At 44.9% G+C, this 15,882-nt stretch overlaps 1 protein-coding gene across 4 annotated transcripts in view; it reads left to right on the top strand.

Moving 5' to 3' along the window:
- Positions 1–15,652, top strand: part of SLC18A1 (solute carrier family 18 member A1) — a 33,890-nt gene extending 18,238 nt beyond the window's left edge. For all 4 annotated transcript variants that reach the window (XM_088837708.1, XM_088837706.1, XM_088837707.1 and 1 more), the window contains 6 exons: positions 7,566–7,644; positions 8,599–8,650; positions 12,485–12,548; positions 12,828–12,947; positions 13,169–13,302; positions 14,618–15,652. In XM_088837708.1, coding sequence (XP_088693834.1) covers positions 7,566–7,644; positions 8,599–8,650; positions 12,485–12,548; positions 12,828–12,947; positions 13,169–13,302; positions 14,618–14,731 — 563 coding nt within the window. In that variant the 3' untranslated portion in view covers positions 14,732–15,652. The remainder of the gene's footprint in view (positions 1–7,565; positions 7,645–8,598; positions 8,651–12,484; positions 12,549–12,827; positions 12,948–13,168; positions 13,303–14,617) is intronic.
- Positions 15,653–15,882: the final 230 nt, after the last annotated feature.

Below are 15,882 nucleotides of genomic sequence, written 5' to 3'. Positions count from 1 at the left end.
TTTTCATCACTTTTTGTTGAAATCACTTTAGCAGTCACAGCTATGTGTAATCCCAAACCCTTGAAGATATGCTGTGAAATCTAATATGTCTGCAGACATACAGTATGGAACACCTCATTTGCGCAAAATGCTACTGAATTGCAAGTTACACTCAGATCCTAAAGAACAAGCCACATTGATTGAGGAAAATCTCATTCAGGAAATTCCACGTCACTTGAAACGATGTCAAGGAGATGGATCTAGCAGGCCTGTGGTCTTCCTGCTGGTGCCCATTTCCAGATATGAGGTAAACAATTGAATGTTTGTTGTTTAGTCACTAAATCATGTCTGACTCTTTTGTGATCCCTGACTGTAACCCGCCAGGCTTCTCTGTCTATGGGATTTCCCAGGCAAGAACACTGGAGTGGGTTGCTGTTTCCTTCTCCAGGGGATCTCCCTGATCCAGGGATCAAACCCGAATCTCCTGGATTGGCAGGCAGGTTCTTTACCACTGAGCTACCTGGGAAGCCTCAAACAATTGAGTAGCTATACCATTAATTTTTTTTTTAAAGCAATGAAACATAAATACACGGTTATATGGTTACAGTTTGAAACAGATTGCCACCTGCACAGATAGACTAGACAAATATATTAAGGTGTGTTTCACCTCCAGCCCATAGAAGAGGATATTAAAAGCAAACAAGACATCAGCCAGTAACTGGTGAATTATTGACTTTCAGTTTATTTGTAATCATCATGACAGTTTCTATTAGACAGCACTGTTTCCTCTGGATACAGAGAGACAGAGGGAAGCTAGTAAGACTGAAGGAAACTCATCCTGCTGATTCCATGCAGCTCTTTATGCCAGAGCCGTCTGTGCTGCCACACTGCTGGTGTGGGTGGTGGAAGCACCTGCTGTCAGAGGGAGAAGGTCTGGGTTCAGTCTTGAGCATGCTACCCACTGTTTATGGTGGTGCTAGTTAAGGATGATACTCAGGGGGGCACTTATTCTGTTCCAGGGGCCTTGCCAAATGGTTGTTTTACGTTAGTCACTTATCCCTGATTACTAGCCTGTCTGGTAGGAATTATTATTCTCATATTTCAGAGATTTCTTAATCTGAACCGACTTCCCACTGCCCTCCCAGATCCTGAGTCCTGTTGAAGTCTCTGCCACAGGCAAGTGTCCTTATGCCCTCAGCCTCTTCCCTGAACACTTTTTTCATCTTCTTGCCCTAAGACCTAAATGTTTTCTGAGAACACCATTTCCCCCCACTCCCACTGATGGAAGTTCTGGGGCTTCCCTGGGGTTTTAGATGGTAAAGAATCCACCTGAAATGCAGGAAACCCAGGAAGATCCCCTGCAGAAGGGAATGGCAAACCCATTCTACTATTCTTGCCTGGAGAGTCCCATGGACAAAGGAGACTTGTGGGTTATAGTCCATGGGGTCACAAATCATCAGACACAACTGAGTGACTAAGCGTGCGCACACACACACACACACACACACACACACACACTCCTTTAGACTTGGCTTTCCTTTGCTGCTTCTAAGTCATTTCTTCCTCATTTTCCTTCAACCCTGATTCCCAGGGACTTCCCTGGTGGTCCAATGGTTAGGACTTTGTGCTTCTAAAGACGTGGGGCAGAGGTTAGATAGATCCCTGGTCAGGGAACCATTATCCCACTGGTTCATGCTTCCTGGTACAGCCTCAAAGAAAAAAAGACCTCGATTCTATTGAAGATCATGTCATCAGATTGTACTGCCCCACCCCTCTTCACTGCAATTATCTACTGATCCTTGAGGTGTCCCTTCTCATTCATTAAATCCACCAACACCTGGTTTATATTCTTTTTACCTTTACTCCTGTCACCACTTTTGGTGACTTTAGTATCCAGGTGGATAACTCTACCTATATCTCAGCCTATTCCTTAATCTACTTTCTTGCAATGATCTTCTCCTCTCCACCATAACCAATCAAACATTTCTGTAATATGGACCTTGAAATCAACATTAATTGAAACACCTCTGAAATGAAAACTCCAGGTTATCACCTTCCGTATTCCCTGCTCAGGTCTTCTAATCAGTATCAGTTTAATCGCTCAGTCGTGTCCGACTCTTTGTGACCCTGTGGACTATAGCATGCCAGGCCTCCCTGTCCATCACCAACTCCAGGAGTTCACTCAAACTCATGTCCGTTCAGTCAGTGATGCCATCCAACCATCTTATCCTCTGTCGTCTCCTTCTCCTCCCGCCTTCAATCTTTCCCAGCATCAGGGTCTTTTCAAATGAGTCAGCTCTTTGCATCAGGTGGCCAAAGTATTGGAGTTTCAGCTTCAACACCAGTCTTTCCAATGAATATTCAGGACTGATTTCCTTTAGGATGGACTGGTTGGATCTCCTTGCAGTCCAAGGGACTCTCCAGAGTCTTCTCCAATACCACCAGGGTATTAGGTCTTCTAATACCCTTATATTAACAAATTTTGGCTACACTGAGATCAGCAGTCCATTCAGTTCTTTCTCCGTTTACATCACTACTCGTGTGTTCACTTCCTTCTTATTTATTTATTGGTTGTGAGGCATGTGGGATCTTAGTTCTCCAGTTAGGGATCAAACTCATATCCTTGGCATCAGAAACACAGAGTCTTAATCTCCAGACCACCAGAGAAGTTCCTGCACTTCTTTCTTTACTCAGTTTGGAGTTCATATGATGAATCCACATCCATCATTAATATCACTCCTTTGAAAGCATTGTTAATGCCTTTGCCCCATCCGCTCTCCCTCTGGGATTATCACGTGAGAAGCCTTAAGTCTGGTTAAGCCTGTCTGGTTGCCCACTCCTTGCCTGCACCTGAGCAGTGAAATGGGGCTATAGGAAAACACATACTTGGCTCTTGGTCTCACCTTGTATTGATGGCTATAAATCTAAAATTAAAAGAAAAAATAAAGAAATGAAAAATTTTTAAAAAGAACAAGAAAAAGAAAAAACAAAATAAAGACCATGAATCTAAAGTGGACTTTCACACTATCACACTTAAAATAAAGAATCTTTCTTTTAAGTCCCTAGTTTCATTCTTCCTACTTTCTGAAAGGACTGGCTTACTCCTCCACATTCTCATCCCTTCGCCTTCATCATTCTCAACTCCTAGTCATTCACTGAGGAAATAGAAGCAACAGAAAGGGACCTTGCATGTTCCCATCACTAGATATACTTACTTCCCCGGACCTGTGTGCACGTCTAGGGCCTTCTCTATATGGTTGAAATGTTCCAACTCCTCCAGAGGCCAGACTTCATTTTTATTTCTTTCCTTTCCTTTTCTTTTCCCTTCCCTTCTGGATTCCATCTCCTCCCATCTACCTAATTGGCTCCGTATCACCTTTGCTCTCACCTCCTCTTTTGTTAACTTTTAAAGGAAGGAGTCCCTGAAGGCTCAGACCATCGATACGTGTTCTCTCTCTGATCTTTCCTGGGTCATCCCAGCCATTCCCCTGGCTTTAAGAATTGAATTCTTAGGGACTTCCTTGGTGGTCCAGTGGCTGAGGCTCCACCCTGCCAATGCAGGCGGCCCAGGTTTGATCCCTGGTCAGGTGGCTTCCCAGGTGGCGCTAGTGGTAAAGAATTTGGCTGCCAGTACAGGAGATAGAAGAGACTTGGGTTAGATTCCTGGGTTGGGTCGATCCCCTGTAGAAGGAAATAGCAACCCACTCCAGTATTCTTGCCTGGAAAATTCCGTGGATAGAGGACCCTGAAGAGCTACAGTCCGTGGGGTTGCAAAGAGTCCGACACAACTGAGTACACATACACAAATGCAGGGAACTAGATCCCACAAGCTGCAACTAAAGATAATGCATACCACAGCGAAGATTTCCCATGACAAAACTAAGACCCAACACAGACAAATAAATAAATGTTTACAAAATTAAAAAAAGAAAACTAATTCATAAACCAGTTAGTTGAACCCTTTTATTTTTCTTTAGAATCTCTCTTCAGAACTCTAGACTTGTCCATTCAATAATCCTTCCTATTTGCATTAGGTGTTTCTGTTTGTTTTTCTTGCTAAAAAAAACCTTCTGTTTTTGTTATTCAGTTCCAGGTTTAAATACTACCTTCTCAAAGGAGTCTTCCCTAACCCCCTGAACCTAAGTTAGCCCTTATTCCTGGTCCCTCTTGCATATCACCACATTAAACTTTCTTCACAGAACTTGCCACTGTCAAAGTCACCTTTTTTCATTTATTTATTTACTTGTTTATTGTCTATCTCCCTCCCTTGGAATGTAAGCTCCCTGGAGTCTAGGATTTTGTCTATTTTATTCACTCTTCTAATCCTGGTTCCTGGAATACCTACTACATAGTAAAAGCTCATTAAAAATACTGAAAAAATGAAAGAAAAAAATAAGACTCAGAGAGGGTAAATTTCCCATGGTCACAGAGTGGTTAAGCCACAGTTTGAACCCAGCAGCAAAGCCCATGCTCCAGGGTACTTGACTCTATTCTCACAAAAAACAATGGGACAAGGGCTTCAGTTTACAATATTCTTTTACATACATTTATTAATATCTAATTTGCTTCTTCATGTAATCTGGTGTGATAGAATCACAGCTTTGTGTTTCCTGGATGTGGAAACCAAAGATCAGAAAGGTTTAGTAACTTGTTCAAAGTCCCATCAAAAGGAATTCCCTGGCAGTCCAGTGGTGGACCAGGACTCCATGCTTCCACTGCAGAGGGGATGGGTTCAATCCCTGGTTGGGGAACTGAGTTTCTGCAAGCTGTGTGGTGTGGCCAAAAATAAAAGGCACTGTCAGAGCAGTAGAAGAACAGGTAAATAATAAGGCAGAAATTTTACTTCCCAGGAAGTATGTACTGTATGTCTTTCTCTAAAGCTTATGCTCTTATGCTGATAATCACGGGTATTTTATACACGAGAATGGCTCAGCAAAGTCATTCATCAGGAAGTCTAAGAGGGGAGCTGGAGGGGAACGTGACATTAAATGTGTTTGTTCAGTCGCTAAGTTGGTTTGATTCTTTGTGACCCTATGAAATGCAGCATGCTAGGCTTCCCTGTCCTTCACTGTTTCCCGGAGTTTGCTCAAACTCATCTCCATTGAGTTGGTGGTACCATCCAATGATCTCATCCTCTGTCATCCACTTCTCCTCCTGCCCTCATTCTTTCCCAGCATCAGGATTTTTTCCAATGAGTCAGTTCTTCACAGCAGGTGGCCAAAGTATTGGAGCTTCAGCATGAGTACTTCCAGTGAATATTCAGGGGGTTGATTTCCTTTAGAATTGATTGGTTTGATCTCCCTACAGTCCAAGGGACTCTCAAGAGTGGTACTGAGACTCTCCAGTACCACAGTTTGATAGCATCAATTCTTCAGTGCTCAGCCTTCTTTATGGTCCAGCTCTCACATCTGTAAATGACTACTGAAAAAACTGTAGCTTTGACTATATGAACCTTAGTCAGCAAAGTGATGTCTCTGCTTTTTAATACGCTGTCTAGGTTTGTCATAGCTTTTCTTCCAAGGAGCAAGTGTCTTTTAATTTCCTGGATGAAGTCACTGTCTACAGTGATTTTGGAGCCCAAGAAAATCTAAACAAACCCCTGCTCTTTTTTTTTAATTTTTTTATTTTTTCTAAAACAATTTTAGGAATCTTTACTTAAAAACAACCTTATCTTAAAATGGAGTAACTTTGGTTTTACGAGCAGCAAGCAAAGTACAGAAGCAAAAATGCATTACAGGAGCATTAAGTTCTACATTAGGTCACAGCGTCTAATCTGAAATCACAGCCATAATATCATTTTTCAGGATATCTGGGAAATAGTTATTTCCCAGGATGTCTGAACCATAGCTACTCTATTTTGACTTTAATTGTAAAAAAAAAAAATTTTTTTTTTAATAGCCAAAGCAGATTTCACCATTAATGACGTCAGTGTTTTTCTAGGTATGAGAAGATGCAAGAATTGGAACTCATAAAACCTTTTTCTGAAAAGATCTAACTATCTGAAGGCCTGTCCTGCCAGTTTTTTTTTTTTTTTTTTCAGAGCACAGAGTGCCTCATTCCTGATTTTCACCCTGAGCTTCTTTCAGGGGGTGTTGAAGGTCAGCAGCTTGCAATGGTCATGATGTAATCTTTGTAGAGGCAGCTGGCAAGTACCAACTTCCAGTCAGCAGGGTCCCTTCATAGCCACATATCTGACCATGTGACACCATTTCATGGCCGTTGTGTCCCGCGGTGCTGGGAAGGCTCATTCCCAGGTGTAGGGAAGTGATAGGCCACTCAGTGTGCTAAAATTGGACCAGGCCTTGCAAGTATTAAAAGTCTCTGGACCACTGTCTTACTAGCCTCCTGGTCCAGGAAAATATTTCCTCTTGTTGCTTTTTCCCATACCCAGAGTCACATTATTACAATTATTGATCTCATATGGAACTGTCAGTTCAGCATTATATCACAGACTCAGTGAAACAAGTGACATAGAAAATAATATAGCCATAGCTAGAAGTTATTAGTAAAATAAGAATTATAAGTCAAGAACTTTCATTAGATAAAGCCTGGTATACCCCAAGTCACCTGACTTCATTCGTTAAATGATTGTAGTCTGGTGTTAATCTCCTGGTTTTACATTATGGAGCATCTGACCTTTATCTCAAGACTGGTTACTGAGATCAGCCTTAGAAACTAACCTAGAGTGTCCTTTTTAATAACTTAATTAAATCTTTTAGCAGTATCACATAACAAGGAACTGTCTCAGCAGTGAGTCTTAGTAAACACTAGACATTAACAAAACTAGAAACTTAATTTAACAATTTATAAAACTTAATATTCTGTGATTTTTCATTATGGAGGCCCTGTAGCCAGGGAGGCTTTAACCCATCAAATAAAAAATGAAGTTTGTCAGGGAGCTGGGAAAAGCCAAGCAGCCATCTTGGATTTCCCATAGCCCTGACTCTGATTTCCAGCTATTGTTTTTAATTTTCCAATTTAGAAGCAGACTGTTGCCATGGTTTAAGGACATTAGGATGGCACAAGTCTAACAGAATTTTTGTATAAGCAGAATGAGCTTTTACATGTCTACAAACCCGACAATTGGATTAATTTCTAAAACTAGCATAGGATCGGGCTTCCCTGGTGGCTCAGAGGTTAAAGCGTCTGCCTCCAATGCGGGAGACCCGGGTTCGATCCCTGGGTTGGGAAGATTCCCTGGAGAAGGAGATGGTAACCCACTCCAGCATCCTTGCCTGGAGAATCCCATGGACGGAGAAGCCTGGTAGGCTACAGTCCACGGGGTCGCAAAGAGTCGGACACGACTGAGCGACTGAACGGAACGGAGCATAGGATCAGGCCTATGGTAGAAAAGCATTTGGTTTATATGCAGAGGGCTAAGAAGTCAAGAAAACATTATAAATCCCTGCTCTTGAGGACAGCAGAGGCATGGGAGCCCTATGTCATCTGCTCTGGGTTTGCACAGGGTTCTCTAACCCACAAAACAATGGTTTGGGATCCTTGAAGGTAATGGGGAGACTTCACTGTCTTGTAAGACCCAAGGTGTTTCAGAGTAGCCTAAGGTGAGGTCCTGTGTCTTTCTGCAGGTCTAGCCTTCTTGCCCGCCAGTGTGTCCTACCTCATTGGCACCAGCCTCTTCGGTGTGCTGGCTAACAAGATGGGTCGGTATGTAGCCTGGGGATCTGGGAAAAGTCAGATGGGAGAGTCTTCTGAGGTGTTCCCTGCACCTGGGATGATGGGTGATAACTTGTCTGAGGTTGAAAATGTAGAACAAGTACCCACAGATGCTTGTTCTAAGGGCCGGAATGGATAGGTGGGGAGGGCAGTATGGAGAAAGGATTGGTTCTGAGCTTGTTGCTATGGAAGATGCAGTGAATATATGAGGGGCAGCCTTTCCTTTCCAGATGTTTGTTGTCCAGTTGAAGAGATAAACTCCACAGAGAATAGGTATGGAGAAAACAGTACCCAGAGGCAGTTGTCAAACTGTTTTCCGTGGAGCCCCATGGAACTCTCCAGAGGCCACCAAGTGTAAAAAGGGTTGGGGACTAAGAGGTATAAGTCTGAATTTCATTTCTCCAACTACAGTGAGAACAGCTTTAATTTTACCTTTAGAATGTGACATAAAGGTTTGAAAAATAATTTAAAAAACCATTTCCATAGGAAATCAGAGTAGGAAGGAAGTTTGGTATGTTTTGTGGTTTTTGAGATGGACCCTGAAGACTAGATAGAATATGTATCGATGAGAGGTATAGGCTGAGTTAAGCAACAGCAACATTAAGTTAGAGCATTATTCCCAAGGGGAAAGGACCTTCTGAGTCAACTGATTCCTCTTCTAGGGGAAGGAAGACCATGTCCCATTGCTCCTTGTCTGCTTCTACTATGGGAAGAGGTGTGGAGCCAGGGAAGAGATGAGGGGTGAATGAGGGACTGGGGAAGGGCTCACCTGAGTACAAACTGGTCCTGTAGAGATGTGTTTATCTTCTCACATCCCACCAGGTTCCTGGAATTAGGGATAGTAGTACTGACCAGTGAGTTGGTGATGTGGTAGTAAGTGGAAGGAATCTCACCCCTTAGCACTGTTTGAAAAATGCTGTTTGTTTTTTTTTTTTCTTTTTTTAGGTGGCTATGCTCCCTGATTGGGATGTTGGTAGTAGGTACCAGCTTGCTTTGTGTAAGTATAATAAGGTCTTTTGGAGAGAGTCAAAGGGTGGGGAAAGTGTCAGACACTTAGAGACAACTTTCCTTTGAAATGAGCAGAGGATTGACTTGGCAAGGACTGTCAGAAAGACTGTTTCTGTGTAGTTAGGAATTTAACCTTGAGGGAGATGCTACGCCATCCCACTGAAAGGAGGTGGGGAAGGAGAGGGAGAGGGCTGGGGGGGGGGGGCAGCTGAAGATGGAAATCTGAGGTTTTATGGATGGCCACATGAAGCAATGGTCTCCTCAGGTGGCGCTAGTGGTAAAGAACCTGCCTGCCAATGCAGGAGATGAGAGAGATGGGAGTTCGATCCCTGGGTCAGGAAGATCTCCTGGAGGAGGAAGTGGAAACCCATTCCAGTATTCTTGCCTGTAGAATCTCATGGATAGAGGCCCCTGGTGGGCTACAGTCCACAGGGTCACACAGAGTTGAACATGACTGAAGTGACTTAGCGTGCATGCACACGAAGCAGTACATGTTGGCATCTATTCTGGGGGTCTGTAGAATGGTGCATTTTATGCCTTCACTTACATAGCTCACAGTGACAGGATCCCAGAAGCCGCTAGAGGAACCATTATCTGTGCTTCCATCTTTAGCACCAGAGTGTTTGGTAGAGGAAGAAAGAAAGAAGGGCTTTTCTATTTTCATGAGTCCCCTCCAAGCTCTCTAAACCTACATTTTCTCCTCTCCAGCATGGAGATCAGAAGCACTCTTGCCTCCTAGGCTTGAGGGGGAATGAGATGGCCACCAAGCCCTGAGTACAGTGTTCAAGAAAGGCAGGAAGTCCTGATCGGGGATTGGGTGCAGTCCCAGCTTGGCCATTTGTTGCTCATGTGACTCTGAGTTCATTACATCACCTCCCTTGGCTCAGCATTCACATCTGTGTAGAGGGGGTTCTGATGCCATCTCAAAGGATTACCCAGACCAAAACTGCAGTGATATCTGGCTCATAGGGAGCCCACTGTGAATCTTAACCAGTACTAGAAATAAAATAGAATTATCCCCTATGGGCTTCCCTGGTGACTCAGTGATAAGGAATCCTCAGTGATAAGGAGACATGGGTTCGATCCCTGGTCTGGGTAGATACCATATGCTGCGGAGCAACTAAGCCCATGTGCCACAACTATTGAAGCCTGTGTGCTTAGAGCCTGTGTTCCACAACAAGAGAAACCACCACAGTGAGAAGCCCACACACTGCAATGAAGAATAGCCACTGCTCACTGTAACTAGAGAAAAAAAAAAAAAAAGCCCACGTGGCAACAAAGACCTAGCACATCAATAAATAAATAAAATTTAAAATGAAATAATTAAAAAAAATTTAATTCATTCCTAAGGCCCTGTTTTTAGCTGCTGCTGCTGCTGCTAAGTTGCTTCAGTCGTGTCCAACTCTGTGCGACCCCATAGACGGCAGCCAACCAGGCTCCGCCATCCCTGGGATTCTCCAGGCAAGAACACTGGAGTAGGTTGCTGTTTCCTTCTCCAATGTGTGAAAGTGAAAAGTGAAAGTGAAGTCGCTCAGTCGTGTCCGACTAGTAGCGACCCTATGGACTGCAGCCCACCAGGCTCCTCCGTCCATGTGATTTTCTAGGCAAGAGTACTGGAGTGGCTTGCCATTGCCTTCTCCGGTTGTTAGTGACATCTAAATGGTATGCAAAACCTCTCTGGGGTGAGTATGCTAGTGTAGCAGATGCGGGAGGCAAATGCCCAGGGAGGGAGGTAAGGACCCAGCAAGAGAGGAAAACAAGGCTTCTGTTGGAGATCGGGAGGGTAAGAGAATGAATGTCACAAGCCGCTGAAGCAGCAGCACAAACCACGCCACCTGCCTCTAGCTTGTGGGTAATTGATTGTTGGCGACTCTTTGTCTTCTTGCTCCACTGGCTTCAAGTCATGGTTTTACCAAAACCTCTGTATACATCTCTACTTCTGCCTTGCAAATAGATTCGTCTGTACCATTTTTCCAGATTCCACATATATGCGTTAATATACAGTATTTGTTTTTCTCTTTCTGACTTACTTCGTCTGAGATGCAGACACAGACAGGGGCGGGGATGAGGGGAAGGGAAGGTGGGATGAATTAGGAGATTGGTATGTGGAAAATTCTGAAAGAGATGGGAATACCAGACCACCTGACCTGCCTCTTGAGAAACCTGTATGCAGGTCAGGAAGCAACAGTCAGAACTGTACATGGAACAACAGACTGGTTCCAAATAGGAAAAGGAGTACGTCAAGGCTGTATATTGTCACCCTGCTTATTTAACTTATATGCAGAGTACATCATGAGGAACGCTGGGCTGGAAGAAGCACAAGCTGGAATCAAGATTGCTGGGAGAAATATCAATAATCTCAGATATGCAGATGACACTACCCTTATGGCACAAAGTGAAGAGGAACTCAAAAGCCTCTTGATGAAAGTGAAAGAGGAGAGTGAAAAGGTTGGCTTGAAGCTCAACATTCAGAAAACAAAGATCATGGCATCTGGTCCCATCACTTCATGGGAAATAGATGGAAAAACAGTGGAAACAGTGTCAGACTTTATTTTTTGGGGCTCCAAAATCACTGAGGATGCTGATTGCAGCCATGAAATTAAAAGATGCTTACTCCTTGGAAGGAAAGTTATGACCAACCTTGATAATATATTAAAAAGCAGAGACATTACTTTGCCAACCAAGGTCCGTCTAGTCAAGGCTATGGTTTTTCCCGTGGTCATGTATGGATGTGAGAGTTGGACTGTGAAGAAAGCTGATCGCCGAAGAATTGATGCTTTTGAACTGTGGTGTTGGAGAAGACTCTTGAGAGTCCCTTGGACTGCAAGGAGATCCAACCAGTCCATTCTAAGAGAGATCGATCCTGGGTGTTCATTGGAAGGACTGATGCTGAAGCTGAGACTGCAGTACTTTGGCCACCTCATGCGACGAGTTGACTCACTGGAAAAGACTCTGATGCTGGGAAGGGTTGGGGGCTGGAGGAGAAGGGGACAACCGAGAATGAGATGGCTGGATGGTATCACCGACTCTGTGGACATGAGTTTGAGTGAACTCAGAGAGTTGGTGATGGATAGGGAGGCCTGGTGTGCTGTGATTCATGGGGTCGCGGAGAGTCGGACACGACTGAGCGACTGAACTGAACTAATTGACATATATGCACTACTGTGTGTAAAATAGCTAGCTAGTGAGAAGCTCCTGTATAGCACAGGGAGCTCAGCTCAGTGCTCTCTGATCATCTAGAGGGATGGGATAGGGAGGAGAGGGGAGGGAGGTGCAAGAGAGAGAGGATGTATTTATGCATATGGCTGATTCAGTTCATTGTACAGAAGAAACTAAAAACATTGTAAAGCAACTATACACAAATTTTTAAAAAAGATATAAAAAATAAAAAAATAGCAACAACACCACCTGTGGATGATATTGCAAATAGCAAAGAGAGGAAACTCCACTCTAAGTAGAATGAGGACAGAAGTGTGTGTCTGGGTGGGGGGGTAGCAAAAGGGGAGGGAGAGTCCATGGGCCAATCACTGCTGTGACTCCAGAGTCAAATCTGAGGTTCATAATTGATCTCACTGCTTATGTTCTGAAACTCTTAATGGGACATTGAACCCAAATGGCACCAGTTTAGATTTCATCTCTGTAAATGGAGATAAAGATTCTTTTTCATCAGAGGTGTAAGAATCAAGAGATAACACATGTGGCACTTAGTACCTGGTTGATAAATGCGTTTTGTAGGAAAACCCTTTGTTTTTGTGCTGTCCCACCTGACACTGCCCCCTCCTCTGCCGGATTCCTGATAATTCTTCCTCCTTTTCTCCTGCAGGTTCCTCTGGCTCATGATATTTTTGGTCTCATTGGCCCCAATGCAGGGCTTGGCATTTCCATAGGTAAGAAGTACCCTTCAAGGAGACTGGAAGCCCCTGAAAGTTGGCTCGGGGTCAGATCAGAGTGGGTATATGGAAAGGCAGGGAGGATAGGAGAGCAGCCTGCAGGGGTGTCGAGAGACAGGCTCATGACTCCTGGTGGGAATGGGTGTCAGTGAAGAGGGAGGACAGACAGCAGACAGAGACAGTGCAATAAAGCGGGGAGGGGAGGAAGGGGATGTTACAGACAGGGAGGGGGGCTGTGGGTAGGACTGATGGCGATGTCCTACTTGTTCTGACCAGGCATGGTGGATTCCTCTATGATGCCCATCATGGGACACTTGGTGGACCTGCGCCATGCCCCGGTCTATGGCAGTGTCTATGCCATCGCTGATGTGGCTTTTTGCATGGGCTTTGCAATAGGTATGTTGGCAGAGAGACAGGAGAGCGCCAGGACCTGGGAACCCAAATGTCCCTTGATGGACAGTTTACCTGCCAGAAGTGGAGCCCAGAGGCTGATTCTCCTAGGGTTCTGAGATATTTGGCCCTGGGGCATCCTCTGGGTCACCTTCGGCCCCTAGCATGGTGTCCTCCATGCGATCAAGAATCAATAGATGCTTGCAGATTTGCTTTATTCCTCACAGGTCCGTCCACCGGGGGTGCCATTGTGCGGGCCATTGGCTTCCCCTGGCTCATGGTCATCATTGGGGTCACTGACATCATCTACGCTCCTCTCTGCTTCTGCTTGAGGAGCCCCCCTGCCAAGGAGGAGAAGCTCGTAAGGGGCTCTAACCACTGCTGAAAAAATAATTTGTTTCTTTCATGTCTCTCTCGTTCCTTTGCATCCTGTGCTTCTTTTTTTTTATACATATTTGTTTTTATTTATTTATTTGGCTGTGCTAGGTCTCAGTTGTGGCATATGGAATCTAGTTCCCTGACCAGGGAGTAAACCCAGGCCCCCTGCTTTGGGAGAGCCGAGTCTTAACCACTGACCACCTGGGAAATCCCTATCTTGTGCTCCTATTTCCTCCCTCTTTGATAGGCTCTCTGCTTTGCCATGTTTTCTGATTCCCCTTTCATCTCTGTCTTTCCTTTGTCCCCTTCCTTACTTTTTCCTTCTCTACACAACCCCTTACACTGGTCAGTTAGGAAGGGTCCTAAGTACAGAAGGAAAATGGGAGGCTTGTACTGCGTTGGGGTCAAGGACCATCAAAGGCATCCTGTACTTGCAGTCAGATCAGATCAGATCAGATCAGTCGCTCAGTTGTGTCCGACTCTCCGCGACCCCATGAATCACAGCACGCCAGGCCTCCCTGTAAAGTGTGAATTGCCAAATCATGCCCACAACATGGACAGAATCCCACTGGGCACATTCACGCATTCATTCTTTCACTCACATCTGTCGTTATCCTTATCGGGTCTTTTCCTAAAGTACCAACAGCCCAGGGGAGAGAACCACAACAGATTATTTTAGTTAATAGATACTTTCTTCTTACTGCAGCAGGAGCACCTTGAGAGACTGGGTGGCTTGGGGGCAGATGTGTGTGCTGCATGCTGAGTCACTTCAGTCACGTCTGACTCTTTGCAACCCATGGACTGTAGCCTGCCAGGCTCCTCTGTCCATGGGATTCTCCAGGCAAGAATACTAGAGTGTGTTGCCATCCCCTCCTCCAGGGGATCTTCCTGACCCAGGGATTGAACCCGCGTCTCTTACTTACATCTCCTGCATTGGCAGGCGGGTTGTTTATCACTAGTGCTACCTGGTAAGCCCAAGGGTGTGGATGTGGAGGCTGCTTAAAGGAACAGAAAAGGACAGGAAAGTCCAATGAGGGGTGATGCCCATTTCAGCTGGCATTAGGTATGCTACTGGTATTAGGATTCAATGAAAAACATATCAGATGATTGTCTTGACCAGCATGGCTCCACCTTGGTGCTTTGGGTGGACTGTGCATGTATATGAAGCAGAACGAGGGTCCTTTGCTGACTCCTTGAGTCTTCTGAGCAGCCCTAGACTTGGATGAGCTAGTTTGGGAGGGGGAAGGGAAAGCTGGTGAGAGACAGGCAGTGATTTCTCTTCCTGCTTCTTGCTGCAGGCAGTTCTGAGCCAGGACTGCCCCATGGAGACCCGGATGTATGCAGCCGAGAAGCACACAAGGCAGTTTCCTCTAGGGGAGGACAGCGATGAGGAGCCTGGCTGTGAGGAGTAGCTGCAGAAACCGGCCCCTGGACCTTGCCACATGAGGCTGACTTCAGTGACCACTTTGTTCCTGGACCTAGATCACCACGGACTGTTCGATAAGCTTCACTTCTATCTCCCCTGGTGTCTCCTTTCCTCCTCTCCCATGGGTGCTGCCCCCAGGTTCTCTCCTCTCCTGTGTCACTCACCGCTCTCCCTCTAAGCTTTGACGCCTCAGCTGGCCCACCTTTGGTGGGAGGACAGAGTGCTGTTTCTTCCTTGGCTTCTGTAAGGCTGTGATGGGTTCTGCAAGGAGTGACTCATTTCATGGAGGCGGCAGTGAGCACTGTGTTCCCTGAAACCAGCGGGGTGGCTGACAAACCTCATTTCATCTGTTATCTGATTTTCTCTGGCAATTTCTCAACAGTCTATAAGAGTTTTGTTTTCTGTGCCTCGACGTGGTCTTCCCTGAGTTTCCCTCAATGAGTTAAAGTGTCCTCAACCCTGTACTGCTGCTCCGTGGCCAACTTGGGACATCCCTTGGCTGTTTTTTCCTAAGCTGAGTGTTTTCTCTGTGGCCAGACCTCCAGCTGCTGAAATGAGTCTGTCTTCAGTGACAGGAGGGCTCCTATGTTCCTCATTACCAAGGGGAACGGGAAAAAATCTGCTTCTCTTATGCTTGAGTTACTGACATTCTCATGATGTCCCCCGTGGGCTTTGTGTGCCTTACCTTAAATTTCTTAGATTCTGAGAAATAAATATAAGAAGAGAGAAAATGCGATTTCATGGGAAGAAGTAAAGCAGCTGTGCTGAAATCCCTTCCATCTGTGGGTTTCCTAACACAAGGATTATAATGAGGCATTGTTCACAGTTGCTAATGACTAAATTATTCCCTAATGCAGACACAGCAAACTTTTATAGCATAGGAGAGTGTGGGGGGAAATATAGTAGATCCTATAAATATTTTGACATTTAGCAAAATTTTTTTTGAAATAGTTGCTAAAACATAAGATTTCAAAGAGATGGGAGACACAACAGTTACCTTCAAGTAGCTTCCTATCCCTTTAGGCAAACTGGATATATGCATGCATGCTCAGTCGCTCAATTGTGCTCAACTCTTTGCAACCCCATGGACTAAAGCCTGCCAGGCTCCTTAGTCCTTGGGATTTCCTAAGCAATAAT

The sequence above is a fragment of the Moschus berezovskii genome, chromosome 7 (assembly GCF_049115385.1).
Source record: "Moschus berezovskii isolate FMDL1 chromosome 7, NW_MosBer_1.0, whole genome shotgun sequence".
NCBI classification, from domain to species: domain Eukaryota; kingdom Metazoa; phylum Chordata; class Mammalia; order Artiodactyla; family Moschidae; genus Moschus; species Moschus berezovskii.
The sequence above is the reverse complement of the archived record's forward strand: the minus strand, read 5'-3'. Positions and strand labels throughout refer to the sequence as shown.